The sequence below is a fragment of the Hyla sarda genome, chromosome 6 (assembly GCF_029499605.1).
Source record: "Hyla sarda isolate aHylSar1 chromosome 6, aHylSar1.hap1, whole genome shotgun sequence".
In the NCBI taxonomy this organism is placed as follows: Eukaryota; Metazoa; Chordata; class Amphibia; order Anura; family Hylidae; genus Hyla; species Hyla sarda.
Genome location: NC_079194.1, coordinates 285,070,932 through 285,087,808, shown reverse-complemented (window position 1 = coordinate 285,087,808; position 16,877 = coordinate 285,070,932). Strand labels below are relative to the sequence as shown.

General features: G+C 46.1%; 1 protein-coding gene across 1 annotated transcript in view; it reads left to right on the top strand.

Moving 5' to 3' along the window:
- The window catches only part of NXF1 (nuclear RNA export factor 1), a 69,342-nt gene that overhangs the window by 30,537 nt on the left and 21,928 nt on the right, over positions 1-16,877 (top strand). The window contains exons 3-9 of the mRNA XM_056527555.1: positions 105-240; positions 6,508-6,591; positions 6,701-6,805; positions 9,072-9,149; positions 15,556-15,625; positions 15,705-15,793; positions 16,560-16,667. Coding sequence (XP_056383530.1) covers positions 105-240; positions 6,508-6,591; positions 6,701-6,805; positions 9,072-9,149; positions 15,556-15,625; positions 15,705-15,793; positions 16,560-16,667 — 670 coding nt within the window. The remainder of the gene's footprint in view (positions 1-104; positions 241-6,507; positions 6,592-6,700; positions 6,806-9,071; positions 9,150-15,555; positions 15,626-15,704; positions 15,794-16,559; positions 16,668-16,877) is intronic.

The window sequence follows — 16,877 nt, the reverse complement described above, 5'->3', positions numbered from 1 at the left end:
TCCACAACCAATTTATAGTTGCTTACAGGGTAAGGAATACATCTGCAAGATTACCCCATGTGTGCTGTATTTTTTATGCTTTTTCTCTCATATTAAACCTTCAGCAATCCGTATAGTCGCGGAGGGAGAAAAAATGACAGACAAAGAGACAGAGGCGGCTCCCATGTGAACACTTCTAGAGACCCTCAACATCATCCTAGAAATGAAGCAAGAGGGGACAAAGGCTGGTTCCTGGTCACAGTAAGTCCCTTATTTAAATATAATGCTTTGGTTTACAATGATTAAAGGGGTACTCTGGTGGAATTTTATTTTTTTTTTCTAAATGAACTGGTGCCAGAAAGTTAAACAGATTTGTAAATTACTTCTATTTAAAAATCTCAATCCTTTCATTACTTATTAGCAGCTGTATGCTACACAAGAAATTATTTTCAAACTTTTTTGTTTTGTCCACAGTGCTCTCTACTGACACCTCTGTCTGTGTCAAGAACTGTCCAGAGCAGCATAGGCATAAGCATTTAATAGAAGTAATTTACAAATCGATTTTAACTTTCTGGTATTAGTTGATAAAAAAAAAAAAATTATTCCACCAGAGTACCCCTTTTAATGCATAAGGGGAAACTGCACAGTGGTTGTACAATTTAGTGTTGCACATACCTGCATAATATTTGAGATATATATACACACACACACGGCCGTAAATGTTGGCACCCCTGAATTTTTCTCAGAAAAGGATTGCAGTAACACTGTTTTGCTATACACATGTTTATTCACTTTGTGCGTATTAGAGCTAAGTCAATCAAGAGGAAAAAAAGTTAATTGGACATAATGTCACATCAAACTCCAAAAATGGGCTGGACAAAGTTATTGGCACCCTTTCAAAATTGTGGAAAATAAGATTGTTTCAAGCATGTGATGCTCCTTTTAAACTCACCTGGGGCAAGTAACAGGTGTGGGCAATATAAAAATCACACCTGAAAGCAGATAAAAAGGAGAGAAGTTCACTTAGTCTTTACATTGTGTGTGTGCGCCACACTAAGCATGGACAACAGAATGAGGAGAAGAGAACTGTCTGAGGACTTGAGAACCAAAATTGTGGAAAAATATCAACAATCTCAAGGTTACAAGTCCATCTCCAGAGATCTAGATTTGCCTTTGTCCACAGTGCACAACATTATTAAGAAGTTTGCAACCAATGGCACTGTAGCTAATCTCCCTGGGCGTGGACGTAAGAGAAAAATTAATGAAAGGTGTCAACGCAGGATAGTCTGGATGGTGGATAAGCAACCCCAAACAACTTCCAAAGATATTCAAGCTGTCCTGCAGGCTCATGGAGCATCAGTGTCCGTGTGAGCGTGAACTATCCGTCAACATTTAAATGAAATGAAATGCTATTGCAGTAGACCCTGGAGGACCCCACTGCTGACACAGAGACATAAAAAAGCAAGACTACATTTCTCGGTCGGAACCATTGGGGGACACAGACCGTGGGTATATGCTCTTGCCGCTAGAAGGTGCTGACACTAGGCAAACAAAAAAAAGTTCGGCCCCTCCTGGCAGGATATACCCAGCCTACTGACCGGAGCTAATCAGTTTTAGCTTAGTGTCCTAGGAGGCAAGACGCAGGTCTGGAGTTCTCCAGACCTGGTCGCTTTGTTTGTTAACCCTCCCCCTCGGAAAACTCCGTCGTTCAAGGCGCGCCCTTCTTGGAAGTCGGATAACTGATCTGGCAGTTTTTTGCCAAAGCCGGTACCCGTAAGCACTCCTCTTCCTGGAGGGGCGCCCCCACCCACCTCACTTTCTCGGGTGGGAGGTCGCCTGTCTCTTTTTCAAGATGTCTGGTTGGCACAGGTCCAGGACTCTTGGGTACGAGATGTAATTTCAGGGGGTTATCGGATAGAATTAGTTTCCATCCCCAAAAACCGTTTCTTTTGTTCCCGACCTCCCAGGTCCCCTTCTTTGGCAGCAGCCTTTCAGGTCGCTCTACGCTCTCTCCTCTTTCAGGGAGTAATAGTGCCAGTTCCAGCAGAAGAAAGGGATTTAGGGTTCTATTCAAACCTCTTTGTAGTACCCAAAAAAAGAGGGCTCGGTTCGCCCCATCTTGGGCCTCAAGTTACTCAATCGCCATCTGCGTCTCTGCCATTTTCGGATGGAGTCTCTCCAGTCTGTGGTGGCCTCCATGGACCAGGGTGAATTTCTTTCTTCGATAGACATCCGGGACGCGTATCTTCACATTCCTATCTTCCCGGCTCATCAGCGCTTCCTTCGTTTCGCTGTCCCGGAGGGTCATTATCAGTTCGTGGCGCTCCCCTTTGGCCTAGCCACGGCTCCCAGGGTCTTCCCAAAAGTCATGGCAGCGGTCATCGCCGTCCTTCGGTGCCGGGGGATCTCAGTCCTCCCAGACCTGGAAGATCTCTTGATCAAGGCACAGTCTCTCTCCCAGAATTTGGAGACCCTGACCTCCTTCGGCTGGGTGATCAACTGGGAGAAGTCACATCTATCTCCCTTCCAGTCTCTGATTTTCCTGGGTCTCCTTTTCGACACAGCGGCAGCCCGGGTCCGTCTTCCTTTGGACAAACGGCGCTCTCTACAATTGGGGGTTCGTCGCCTGCGATGCCCCTCCCCGTTTCTGATTAGTTTCTGTATGGAGGTCTTGGGCCGGATGGTGGCTGCCATGGAGGCAGTCCCCTTCGCCCAGTTCCATTATCGTGCTCTCCAACTAGCCATCTTGGCCAGCTGGGACAAGTCTCCTTTGTCCCTGGACCGTCGAATACTTTTGCCTCTGGCGGTCCAGCGGTCCTTGCTTTGGTGGCTCCATTCACCCCTTCCCTCTTCAGTGGCAGATTGTCACTACCGATGCTAGTCTCCTGGGTTGGGGAGGTGTGTTTTGGGACCGGACTGTCCAGGGTCGCTGGTTGCCCCAGGAAGCCTCCTTCCCATCAATCTCCTAGAGCTTCGGGCAATTTTTCTTTGCCTCCTTCACTGGTCGGCCGGTCCGTGTCCAGTCGGACAACGCGACTGCTGTTGCATACATCAATCGCGAAGGCGGTACTTGGAGTCGCTCGGCGATGGAGGAGGTCTCCAAGATTCTCCTCTGGGCCGAGGCTCGGGTTCCTGCTCTCTCGGCGATCCACATCCCAGGTGTGGACAATTGGGAGGTGGACTTTCTCAGCCGCTCCTCAGCAGACCCGGGGGAGTGGTCTCTCCACCCGGAGGTATTCTTGGAGAACTGCAACCTTTGGGGGACCCCAGATGTGGATCTCTTCGCTTTGTAGCGAAGTCCCGGGACCCACGGGCCTTGGCGGTGGACGCTTTGGTCATCCCGTGGTCGTCTTTTCGTCTCCCTTACCTATTTCCGCCCCTTCCCCCTCCTGCCAAGACTACTGAGGAAACTCAAGGCGGAGGTCGTTCCAGCCATTCTAGTGGCTCCAGATTTTCCAGACGCGCGTGGTACGCCGACGTATTTCGGCTGGTCGAAGATGTACCACTGCGTCTTCCACTGCGGTCTGATCTTCTTTCTCAGGGTCTTCTTTGCCACCCCAATTTACTGTCGCTGCATTTTACGGCGTGGCGGTTGAGACCGCGGTATTGAGGGCCTGAGGGTTCTCTTCCGAGGTTGTTCGTACCATGCTGCGGGCGCGGAAACCTTTTTCTTCCAGGATTTAATACCGTACCTGGAAGACTTATTTTCGCTGGTGTGAAGCGCAGGGCTTGTCCCCGGTGATGTTTTCTTTTCCGCGCCTTCTCGCTTTTCTTCAGTCGGAGCTGGATCAGTCTTTGACCCTCAGTTCCCTGAAGGGTCAGGTCTCAGCTCTCTCTATTCTTTTCCAACGACAGTTGGCCTCTAATTCCCATGTCCGCACCTTTTTGCAGGGTGTGGCACATGAGGCTCCACCTTTCAGGTCTCCTACTCCTCTGTGGGATCTCAATCTTGTGCTTGGAGCTTTTAAGAGAGGCTTAATTCGAACCCCTTAGGGAGGCCTTCCTCATTGCGATCACTTCTATTAGGCGGGTCTCTGAGTTGGCGTCTCTTTTCTGCCGTTCTCCTCTTTTGGTCCTTCATCAGGACAAGGTGGTTTTTCGTCCACCTCCTTCTTTTTTGCCCAAAGTGGTGTCTTCTTTTCATTCAAGAGATTGTTCTTCCTTCTTTTTGTCCCTCCCCTGCCAATGCCAGGGAACGTTCTCTTCACACACTTGATGTGGTCCGGCTGTCCGGATCTACCTTTCGGTCACCACCTCTTTTCGGCAGGGTGACACTTTTTTTTTTTTTTGTGATCACTGAGGGAAATCGCAAGGGTCTTCCGGCTTCCAAGGCGACCATCTCTCGGTGGATTCGCTCTGCCATTTCAGAATCGTACCGTCGCAAGGGCAAGATTCCTACTTTTTGGGTGAATGCGCACTCCACGTGTTCCGTGGGGGCTTCTTGAGCTCTCTGCAATAGGGCTTCGGCTATGCAGATTTGTAAGGCGGCCACCTGGTCGTCCTTACATACTTTCACCAAGTTCTACCAAGTGCATACTTTTGCGTCGGCTGACGCCAGTTTGGGCCGCAAGGTGTTGCAGGCGGCAGTGGCTTCATCCTCTGCTGGATTTTGAGTTGAGTGGTTGGTTTATTCCCACCCGAGGACTGCTTTGGTACGTCCCACGGTCTGTGTCCCCCAATGGTTCCGAACGAGAAATGTAGATTATTTTTTTATGCTTTGGGTACCAGTTTCGTTGGTTTGTCTGAAGGGTTGTTAATTTTTTTTGTCCGTTTCCCTTGGACTTCTGCTGGTATTTTTCTTTTGTTGTTGGTTGCCTCCTATTGCTTTACTACTAAACTGATTAGCTCCGGTCAGTAGGCGGGGTATATCCTGCCAGGAATGGCCGAACTTTTTTTGTTTGCCTAGTGTCAGCGCCTCCTAGCGGCAAGAGCATATACCCACGGTCTGTGTCCTCCAATGGATCCTCCAAGAAAGAGATTTTACGGTAAGCATAAAAAAAATCTACATTTTGCCAAAATGAACTTGAGTAAGCCAAAATCCTTCTGTGAAAACATCTTGTGGACAGATGAGACCAAGTTAGAGCTTTTTGGTAAAGCGCATCATTCTACTGTTTACCGAAAACAGAATGAGGCCTACAAAGAAAAGAACACAATACCTACAGTGAAATATGGTGGAGGTTCAATGATCTTTTGGGATGTTTTGCTGCCTCTGGCACTGGGGGCCTTGAATGTGTGCAAGACATCATGAAATCTGAGGATTTTGGGTCGCACTGTACTTCCCAGTGACAGAAAGCTGGCTTTGCGTCTGAGATCTTGGGTCTTCCAGCAGGACAATGACCCCAAACATATGTCAAAAAGCCCCCAGAAATGGATGGCAACAAAGCGCTGGAGAGTTCTGCAGTGGCAGCAATGAGTCCAGATTTAAATCCCATTGAACACCTGTGGAGAGATCTTAAAGGGGTTATCCAGGAAAAACCTTTTTTTTATACATCAACTGGCTCCAGAAAGTTAAACAGATTTGTAAATTACTTCTATTAAATAATCTTCATCCTTTCAGTACTCCTGAGCTTCTGAAGTTGAGTTGTTCTTTTTATGTCTAAGTGCTCTCTGATGACATGTGTCTCGGGAACCGCTCAGTTTAGAAGCAAATCCCCATAGCAAACCCCTTCTACTCTGTGCAGTTCCCGAGACAAGCAGAGATGTCAGCAGAGAGCACTGTTGCCAGACAGAAAACAACAACTCAACTTCAGCAGTTGATAATTATTGAAAGGATTAAGATTTTTTAATAGAAGTAATTTACGAATCTGTTTAACTTTCTGGAGCCAGTTGATAGATATATATATAATATAATATAATATAATATAATATATATATATATATATATATATATATATATATATATATATATATATATAATAAAAAAAAAAAAATTCTGGAATATCCCTTTTTTTAAATTGCTGTTCATAAAAGGAGCCTTCCAATAAGAGAGAGCTGGAGCAGTTTGCAAAGGAAGAGTGGTCCAACATTTCCGGCTGAGAGGTGTAAGAAGCGTATTGATGGTTATAGGAAGCGACTGATTTCAATTTTTTTTTTCCAGTGTGTGCAACCAAATAAGTTAAGGTGCCAATAATTTTCTCCAGCCTATTTTTGGAGTTTGGTGTAACATTATGTCCAATTTGCTTTTTTTCCTCCCTTTTTTTGTTTAGTTCCATTACACACAAAGGGAATAAACATGTGGTATTGCATTCCTTTTGTGTGAGATATACTTCATTTTCTAGAAAAATTTCAGGGGTGCCAACATTTACGGCCTTGACTGTGTGTGTGTGTGTGTGTGTGTGTGTGTATGTATATATATATATATATATATATCACCCCTGAAATATATATATATATATATATATATATATATATATATATATATATAGCCTTACTATGCATATTAAATTTGGTTGTTTGTCAATATTACTTATACAGTATAACCTTAATGTGCAGTGCTAAAATAATAATTTTTTTACTCCCCAAAATTAGATTCCTCATGGGAAAAAATACGATAAGAATTGGTTATTAGGACTCTTACAAAGTTCCTGCACACTACCATTCACTCCTGTAGGGGTAAGTTGTCATCTGTTTTTAACAAATGAGTACCAAGAGACTGTTCGTTCTTCACTGCATGTATTTGTGTGTATGTGTATATATAATGTGTGCTTACTTTTTTTTGCAGTATTATTGTGATCATTCTCGGGCTCACTTCTATGTGGAAGATTCTGCTGTTGCAAAAGCCTTAAAACAAATCTCGCGGACCTTCACTGACCGAGAAAACTTCAAGGTATATAGTCTAAAGAAACACAGCAAAACTCACTAGGGGAGTTGCCTCAAAACTAGTGTGAAGGAAAAACAGGGTACTTACCCGTTGCAACCAATCTGACTGCTGTGTAAGGCTCTGTGTTGTGTGGGGATGGTTTATTTATTTATATATATATATATATATATATATATATATATATATATATATATATATAATATTTTTTTTTTTAAAGGTCTAGGTCCCCGGGGATGACTGCTCAGGGGGTTACCCAGGGGTTACTGGCCACCCATGTAAAGGAAAGGGTGGTCACTTTCCGTCATGTTGTGGTTACTCTTGACTCGTGAACTGGTCAAATAATATTTGATACAGTCCTAGCCTCAGTATTGGAGGAAAGGGATTTAGGGGTAAGAGAGAGAGAGGTATTAGCAGTATCAAGAGGGAAATGCTCATGGGTATAAAGGGAGAGGTATTAGCAGTAGAGGAAAGTTCTCGGGTGTATATGTAAAATTATTAGAAGTAGAGAGGGAAATGCTCATGCCGCTGTACAGAGCACTGTTAAGACTTCACTTGGAGTATGGTGCGCAGTACTGGATACCGTATGTACAGAAGTATATAGATACTTTAGAGCAGTGGTTCTTAACCTTGTTGGAGGTACTGAATCCCACCAGTTTCATATGCGCATTCACCAAACCCTTCTTAATTGGAAAAATAAAATATGATTTTTTCAAATTCAAAACATAGGAGGAATATATTTAAGTAAATATTTATACATGGGTGCACAAAATGAACAATACCATTAAAGAACGAAACCATTAAGACACGTTAGGCGCAGGCGGTGTTCCCCCACACGTTAGGCGCAGGCGGTGTTCCCCCACACGTTAGGCGCAGGCGGTGTTCCCCCACACGTTAGGCGCAGGCGGTGTTCCCCCACACGTTAGGCGCAGGCGGTGTTCCCCCACAGACATACAGCCCCCAGCCATATACAGTGTATGGCTGGAGGCTGTATGCCTGTGTACTGCCCCACTTAAGTGCTCCGACCACCGCTCCGGTTATAGCAGTAGGTCCTGGGACCGGTGGTCAGAGCACCGAAGATGATGTGCGGCTGTTCACTTACCAAGCTAACCAGCGTGCGTCTTCCTCCTTCTCGATCCTTCGGTCCTCGGCACCTTTGTTTCTATGGGTGCACGCACGGGACGTCAGTGACGTCCCAACGTGCGCGATCTCCCGGCCACCCCTGCGTTTTTAAACAACACGGGGTCGCAGGGAGTTAATAGTGATGGGGGGAATTGCCCCGTCGCTACAGGACGGGCAAACACCGGCTCTGCTCAGGGCCCCAAGCAATTGCTTGGTTTGCCTGTCATGTTGCGACGGGCCTGGAGTCGGGTGTGTGTCTTGACCTCCGCCGAACCCGCGAGACTGACTCACTGAACCCCTGGGGTTCGATCGAACCCAGGTTAAGAACCACTGCTTTAGAGGGAGTTCAGAGAGGATACTAACCTAGTACATGGATTACAGGATAAAACTTGCCAGAAAAGGTTAAATGATCTTAACTCCTATAGAAGAAAGACGAGACAAAGGGTATAAACATTTATATACATAAAGGAAATCAAAATGGTTATGAGGGAGAGGAGATTTATATAGGAGAAAAATTACTGCAAGAGGCCTTAAATTAAAAAGAACAAAGGTTTTTGCAGTAATATCAAGAAGTATTATTAGATGCATGGAATAATCTTGTAAAAGTGGTAGCTACAGATACAGTGAAGGAGTTTAAGCATGCATGTGATAGCTATAAGGCTATCCTTCATATAATATAGGCTAGGCATAAGGCTATCCTTCATATATGAAGGATAGCCATAGGCTAGGCATAAGGCTATCCTTCATATATGAAGGATAGCCTTATGCCTAGCCCTATATTATAAAATAGGGATAGGCATATGGCTATCCTTCAAGATAGAGCCAGGGACTATTGATAGTATTAAGAACTATTCAGCTCAACTAGCCTGACCAATATTCTGATCTGCTGACACATTTTTATGTAACAACTGTAACCTCCGCAACTGGAGTGTCCCCCAATCCCTGCCTAAGTGCACGATCTCAGCTGTCATTAAACAGTGGGAAAGGATTTGGGCACAGGAGAAGAAAAACATTATTAGCCAAAAGTAAAAGGAAACATCCCCTTATTCTGGGTGCTGAGATTCCTTCCCACATTTGATGGACATATGTTCTTGCTTTTAACTAATGTAAGCCCATATACAAAGTATTTTATTAGGGTGTCTTTTTATTTCAGGTTACCATTTTGACACGTCCATGTTCTCCACCAGAGTTCCCAAAATTTATGACACCTGAAGAAGTTGCATATTTGAAGGTACCATTTTACTTTTTCTCTAGAGAGCTATCAGCGGCTTTAAAAGAAGTCTTCCTATAAGAGGTATATGGAGACTGGATGTGTAATAAATTACATAGGAGGCAAAATACACTGCTCAAAAAAATTAAGGGAACACTAAGATAACAAATCCTAGATCTGAACAATGAACTAATCGTATGAAATACTTTCATCTTTACATAGTTGAATGGCAGTCAGGCTACCTCTGGCAAGCACCCAAAGAAATGCCACCCCACACAATTACTGACCCACCGCCAAACCGGTCATGCTGGAGGATGTTGCAGGCAGCAGAACGTTCTCCACGGCATCTCCAGACTCTGTCACATCTGCTCAGTGTGAACCTGCTTTCATCTGTGAACAGCACAGGGTGCCAGCGGCGGATTTGCCAATCTTGGTGTTCTCTGGCAAATGCCAAACATCCTGCACGGTGTTGGGCTGTAAGCACAACCCCCACCTATGGATTACGGGCCCTCATACCACCCTCATGGAGTCTGTTTCTGACCATTTGAGGCTCGCTGGAGGTCATTTTGCAGGGCTCTGGCAGTGCTCCTCCTTGCACAAAGGCAGAGGTAGCGGTCCTGTTGCTGGGTTGTTGCCCTCCTACGGCCTCTTCCACGTCTCCTGATGTACTGGCCTGTCTCCTGGTAGCGCCTCCATGCTCTGGCCACTACACTGACAAACATAGATAACCACCTTGCCACAGCTCGCATTGATGTGCCATCCTGGATGAGCTGCACTACCTGAGCCACTTGTGTTGGTTGTGGACTGTCTCATGCTACCACTAGAGTGAAAGCACCGCCAGAATTCTAAAGTGACCAAAACATCAGCCCAGAAGCATAGGAACTGAGAAGTGGTCTGTGGACCCCAACTGCAGAACCACTCCTTTATTGGGGGTGTCTTGCTAATTACCTATAATTTACACCTGTTGTCTGTTCCATTTGCACAACAGCATGCTTCCTGAGTGGACAGTGTGATTTCACAGAAGTGTGATTGACTTGGAGTTACATTGTGTTGTTTAATTGTTCCCTTTATTTTCTTGGTCGTCTCCATTGGGGGGTACCGAGACCGTGGGTATATTTTGTTGACACTAGGCATACAAAAAGAAAGTCGCCCCTCCTGGCAGGATATACCCTGCCTACTGACTCTGAGCTAATCAGTTTTAGCTTAGTGTCAGTAGGAAGCAGATACAGGTCTGGAGTTCTCCAGACTTGGTTGTCTTTTAAATTTTTTAGCTAGGGCCTGTTTAGATTTTTTTTTTTCCTCATTTTTTCTATTTCTTGTTTTTAGGTGGGGGTTAAGGAGCATGGCGCTACTTGTTACCCCATATGCTGCTCAGGGGCGCAGGGAATAGAGTATGCACTGTTAACCCCTTCCCACCAACGCCAGCGCTTGGGGTTGCACCTTTGGTCCGGGTCCCCCTAACTTCCCTGCTCGTCCCGCTGTTTCAACCTGATATGATGCCGGTGACCATAGCTGGCTTAAGACATCCTAGGTGAGTATGTATGGGTTACATTCTTTCCTTCCTTTCCCTTTTTTCCCCTGTTTTTTCACAGACCCCTCTCCTTGGGACCCCAAGTGGGTTTCCCTTTCTTTTATTTTCTGGAACAGGACTGTGGCCGCTGGGACTCTCAGCCCCCGGGATAGTCGGGATTACTGGGGCAGCTCTATCCCCTATTCCCACTCCCGGCGCTGCTTACTTTTCTGGCGCATCTCATTCGGGCGTCAGTGTTACAGGCAGCCCGGTACTCAACATAAGTGCTCGGGCGCGCCGACCGTGGTCCCTACCTTCTGAGCTGCGGCAGCACCGCCGGTTCTTTTTACTTTCACTTTCCCCTCTGTTCACGCGGCGAGGGCATTAAATGAGGCCGCGGCTGCGGCCTGTTCCAGGAATTATTTCCGAAGCAACTGGAGGTAAGAGTTCTCTGCTGCCACAGAACAAACCTCGCCGCTCTGATCACCATCTGAAGACTGCTTCCTTTCGGCCCTTTCTTCGGGTTGCCCTCCCACTCTCGTAAAGCCCCTTCTTTCAAGGCGCATCCTTCCTGAAAGCCAGACAACTGTTCTGGCAGTTTCGCAGCCAAGTCCGTTAATTGTAAGCCTCCCTCCTCCTTAAGGGACGCCCCATCCGTGTCTTCTTCTCAGGTGGGTGGCAGTCTGTCTCTTTACCGGGATGTTTGGCTTGGGCAAGTTCAGGACACCTGGGTCCGGGACGTCATATCTGATGGTTACCGGATAAAATTTGCTTTCTTTCCCCGGGATAGTTCCTTCTGATCCCACCCTCCTCATTCCTCTTCTTTGGCAGCCGCCTTTCAGGTCGCTTTAAGTATCCTCCTTGCTCAAGGCATTGTTAGTTCCTCCAGGGGAGTGTTTTTCGGGGTTCTACTGGAATCTTTGTCATCCCCGAAAAAGAGGGCTCTGCCTGCCTCGTTCTGGACCTCAAGCTACTCAACTGCCACTTGTGGCTACGTCATTTTTACTTGGAGTCCGTCCGCTCCGTCCATGAATCAGGGGGAGTTTCTTTCCTCCGTGGATATCCGGGATGCCTATCTTCACATTCCCATTTTCCTCCGCTTAGCTGTCCATGTGGGTCATTTCCAGTTCGTGGCTCTTTCTTTTGGCCTAGCTACGGCTCCCTGGGTTTTCACAGAGATCATGGCGGCGGTGATTGCCTTCCTTTTTTAGCCTGGGGGATTTCGGTCCTCCCTTACCTGGACAATCTTTTGATCAAAGCTCCATCCCGGTCCCAAAACTTAGAGAGTCTTCATCTCACTGTACAGACTCTGTCCGCCTTTGGTTGGGTGATCAACTGGGAAAAGTCCAATCTTTCTCCCTCCCAGTCTCTTGTCTTCTTGGGTCTCCTTTTTGACACGGTGGCTGCACGTATTCGTCTTCCGTTGGACAAGCGGCGCTCCCTGCAGGACGGTGTCCGTCCCCTACGGCGCCCCTCCCTTGTTCCGATTCACTTCTGCATGGAGGTGCTGGGCCGAATGGTGACAGCCATGGAGGCAGTCCCCTTCGCCCAGTTCTGCTATCGACCTCTTCAGCTGGCCATCTTGGCCCGGTGGAGCAAGTCACCGTCCACTCTGGATGGCCGGATTCTTCTGCGCCCCCCCCCCCCCCCCTTCGTTCGGCCTCTTCTGTGGTGGCTCCACTCTCCCCTTCTTCTCCAGGGGCGGTCGTTTCTTCCCCTCTACTGGCAGGTCGTCACAACCGATGCGAGTCTCTTGGGTTGGGGAGGGGTGTTTCGGGACCTAACTGTCAAGGGTCGCTGATCCCCTCAGGAAGCTCACCTCCCCATCAATCTTCTGGAGCTTCGTGCCATTTTTCTCAGCCTCCTCCACTGGGAGATTCTCCTACAGGGTCATCCTGTTTGAGTCCAATCAGACAACGCTACGACGGTGGCATATATCAATCACCAGGGCGGCACGCGCAGTCGCTCAGCGATGGAGGAGGTCTCAAAGATTCTGCTCTGGGCCAAGACTCTGGTTCCTGCTCTCTCCGTGATCCACATTCCAGGTGTGGAGAATTGGGAAGCGGACTTTCTCAGCCGCTCCTCCGCTGATCTGGGGGAGTGGTCTCTACATCTGGGGGCATTTGCGCAGATCTGCCATCTTTGGGGGCTTGGACCTATTCGCGTCTCACCACAACTGACAGGTTCCTTGCTTTGTTGCGAAGTCACAAGACCCTCTGGCGGTGCACTCGTCATCCTGTGGTCGTCCTTCAGTCTTGCTTACCTCTTTCCGCCTCTCCCTCTCCTGCCCAGGGTTCTGAGGGAACTCAAGGCGGAGGGTGTAAACCCCCCCCCCCCTTTCTGGTGGCCCCAGACGTACTCAGGGGTGCGTTGTATGCCGATGTAATTTGGCTGGTCGCAGACGTACCCCTGCGTCTTCCAGTTCACCCCGACCTGCTCTCCCAGGGTCCTCTCTGCCACTCCAATTTATTGTCGCTGCATTTGATGGTGTGACGGTTGAAACCGCGGTTTTGAGAGCTTGGGGGTTTTCTTCCGGGGTGATTCGCACCATGCTTCGGGCTCGGAAGCCTTCCTCCGCTAGGATTTACCACCGCACTTGGCGGGCATATTTCCGGTGGTGTGAGGCTCAGTCCGTCTCGGAAGCTAACGGCCGCTGAAAGAATAGAAAGAGCCCACACTTGACCCTTAAGGGAGCTGAGCGCCAAGCTCTGAGCCAGACCGGATTACAAGAAGGATTACAGCGGCAGTTAGCTTCCAATCCTCACGCCCGCACCTTCCTGCAGGGTGTGGCCCATGCGGCTCCGCCATACCTGTCTCCCACCCCTCCTTGGGATCTCAACCTGGTGCTTGGCACCTTAAGGCATGCTCCGTTTGAACATCTCCAGGACGCTTCTCCTAGCGTTTTTTCTTGGAAGGTTGCTTTCCTCATTGCCATTACATCCATTAGGAGGGTTTCCGAGCTGGCTGCTCTCTCTTGTCAGTCCTTCATCAGCACAAGGTTGTCTTTCGGCCACCTCCCTCCTTCTTGCCCAAGGTGGTTTCCTCCTTTCATATGAACGAGGAGATCGTTCTCCCTTAATTTTGTCTGGCTCCATCCAACTCTAAGGAGCGTTCCCTCCATTGTCTGGATGTAGTTTGAGCTGTCCGGATCTCTTTCTGTCACCTCTTCTTTCCGGCAGGGTGAGGCCGGAAAGAAGGGTCATCTCAAGGGTTTTCTGTCTTCCAAGGCGACCATCTCGCGGTGGATCCGTTGCGCCATCTTGAAATCGTACTGGTGTAAATGGAAGGACCCACCTTTTCGAATCACTGCACATTCCACGCGTTCTGTTGGGTCTTCTTGGGCACTACGCTATAGGGCTTCGTCCTTACTAGTCTGCAAGGTGGCCACCTGATCGTCCTTGCATACTTTCACTAAGTTCTACCAAGTGCACACTTTTGCATCTGTGGATGCCGGTTTGGGTCGCAAGGTGTTGCAGGCGGCAGTGGCTCAGTCTTCTGCCTGATTCTGTTTTGGGCATTTTTCCCACCCCAGGGACTGCTTTGGTACGTTCCATGGTCTCTGTGTTTCCCAATGGAGAGGACCGAGAAAAGTTGACTTTTTTTTTTTTTTCCATGCTTACCGTAATATCTCTTTCTCGGAGGATCCATTGGGGGACACACCCATTTGTTTGCGGTTATGGTTTGGTTTTTGGTCTGAGGGGTTGTGTTTGGTTCTTTTTGTCTGATTCCCTCAGAAACCTGCTGGTTTTCTTTTTGTTGGTCCTCTCCTACTGCTTTGGGACTAAACTGATTAGCTCAGAGTCAGTAGATGGGGTATATCCTGCCAGGACGGGCTGGCTTTCTTTTTGTATGCCTCGTGTCAGCAAGAAATACCCACGGTCTCTGTGTCCCCCCCAATGGATCCTCAGAGATCTTACGGTAAGGATAAAAAAATCTTTTTTTCAGCAGTGTAGATTAATGCTGCTTAAGCCTCAAAATAGGAGGAAATGATGAAATATTTTAAGGAGTGAGAAATACCCTTCTTCAGATATATTAGTGAGAGGATAGAACATTTTTATTATGAAAATGGGTACAGGGAAAATAGCCATATGGACGAGAATAAGGCTTCACTGACCATTTGAATAGTTACTTTTTCCTTTTTTGTTTTTTTGTTTTGAAGGTGTATTTCAAATTATGGGGAGATTTATCAAAACCTGTGTAGACAAAGAGGTGCAGTTGCCCAAAGCAAAAGATTGCTTCTTTAATTATTTTAGAAGCCTTTTTAAAAATAAAAGAAGCAATTTGTTTGCTATGGGCAACAGTACCTCTTTTACTCAGGTTTTGATAAATCTCCCCCAATATTTGAGGACATAGCGATACTTCTAGCTGTATGGGTGCAGAGTTTAAGGAAAACTTGCATGTTTAAAGTTAAATAAGGCCAGACCGATATCGTCTTTTTTTTTTTTTTTAGTGCCGATACGATAATCTGTGGCCTTTCAGGCCGATAGCCGATAACTTATACCGATATTCCGGTATAAGTTATCGGCTATTTCTCCAGAGTAGTCCCCTCGTCTGAGGCCCACACCTACACAACCGCTCAAAGCTCGTGGGGAGTGACACTGTCAGTGAGCCCCACTGCGAAGACAATGTCTCAGCTGTGTATAGAGGGCCAGTTCAGAAGCAGGGAGGTCCGAGCGAGATTTCAAGTCCTCAAAAGATATATACAGGTCCTTTATTAATGATCTGTTTCTGGCTTTGCTTTTGGTGTATAAGGACAGACTAAATACATTGTTTTTTGGTTTGTTTTTTTATATTCACAATCTGCTATGTTTTTATGCTTATTGGCTGAGCTGTTATGGTGTTTTATCCAAAGGTACAAAAGTTGAGAAGTTAAACTTTGTCATAGACGTTTATTTGTATCTTCCGTTTGTCTTGTAGCTCTGTATGCAGAAACGATATGATGGAGCTCTCCAAGCCCTGAACATGAGGTCTCTACGGACGGATCCAGGTAAAAAGGGAAACCAGTTTTTTCATGCACTCTTCTCTCTTATTCCATATGTTACTCATTCTCCCTCTTTCTGGTGTAGACTTAATTGAACACAAAGTAGATGTTATCCTGAACCGGGAAACTTGTATGAACGCTATGCTACAGATCATAGAAGAGAACGTACCAGAGGTGAGATGCATATTGACAGACCTTTATCAAGCGATTTAGTTAATTTTTTTTACTAAAAATGTCGCAAAAATGTCGCACCTGCGACTACGCGATTTTTCGTGCAACATTTTGACTGGAAAGCGAGAAAAGCAAGTTTTCCAAAACTAAACTACGTAGTAATTTTAAAATGGACTACGGGTATTTTGGTATTTATTAACTGCGACAGTCGCAACTGTGCAAAAAAAAAAAGTCGCAACAGGGTTAAAGATTTACTAAATTTACTCCAGCTCAAACATGGAGCAGCAAAAGCTGCTACCAAAGTAAAAAAGGAAAAATTGCTTACGTGAAAGAAAATTATCAACAGGCTGAAACCAGTTGATAAATAAGTCACACCTAAGAAAAAAAAAAAAAGTAAAGAAGAAATTACTAAAAAAAGGAATACATAAGAAACCATTGATAAATGTCCCTCGTTGTATCTGGCTAGAAAACTGCATTTTCTGCTTGTTATGTATTTACAGCCTTTTATTAACGGATCTAAAGTTCTGGAAACTGTTCACTGATCATTTTTTTTTTTTTTTTTTTTTTTTTCCCGATGGGCCGCTGTTAAATTGACTTTTTGTACATTCTATTGTACAAAGAGGAAATTACATGTTTTAGTTCAAATGACTGATGCTTTTACAGTTCACACAGCATAATTTTTCATAACTAAAACCAAGGAAAGATGTGGTTTTTATTGTACATCTGTGTACTCTTAATCTGACTTTGATTTCTTTCTACATTTATGCAGCTTCTGTCTTTGGATCTTAGTAGTAACAAACTGTATAGGCTTGACCATCTGTCACAAATTCATCTTAAAGTTCCGAACTTGAAGATTCTTAACCTGTCCGACAACTTGGTGAGTCCATTAACACATCTTTTTTTTTTAAGGGTAATTTTTTTAAGGGTAAATTGAGACTCTTCTCCTGCAAGTGGAGGAGATTTTTAGTATCTCACCCACGTGGTATAGACCTTTTTAACACTGAAAATGCTGCAGGTGTTTACATTTGCAGTATGCCAGTTATGTTGCAGATTTTCTCTGGTGAAATCCTTGGTCATTCTGCTGTAT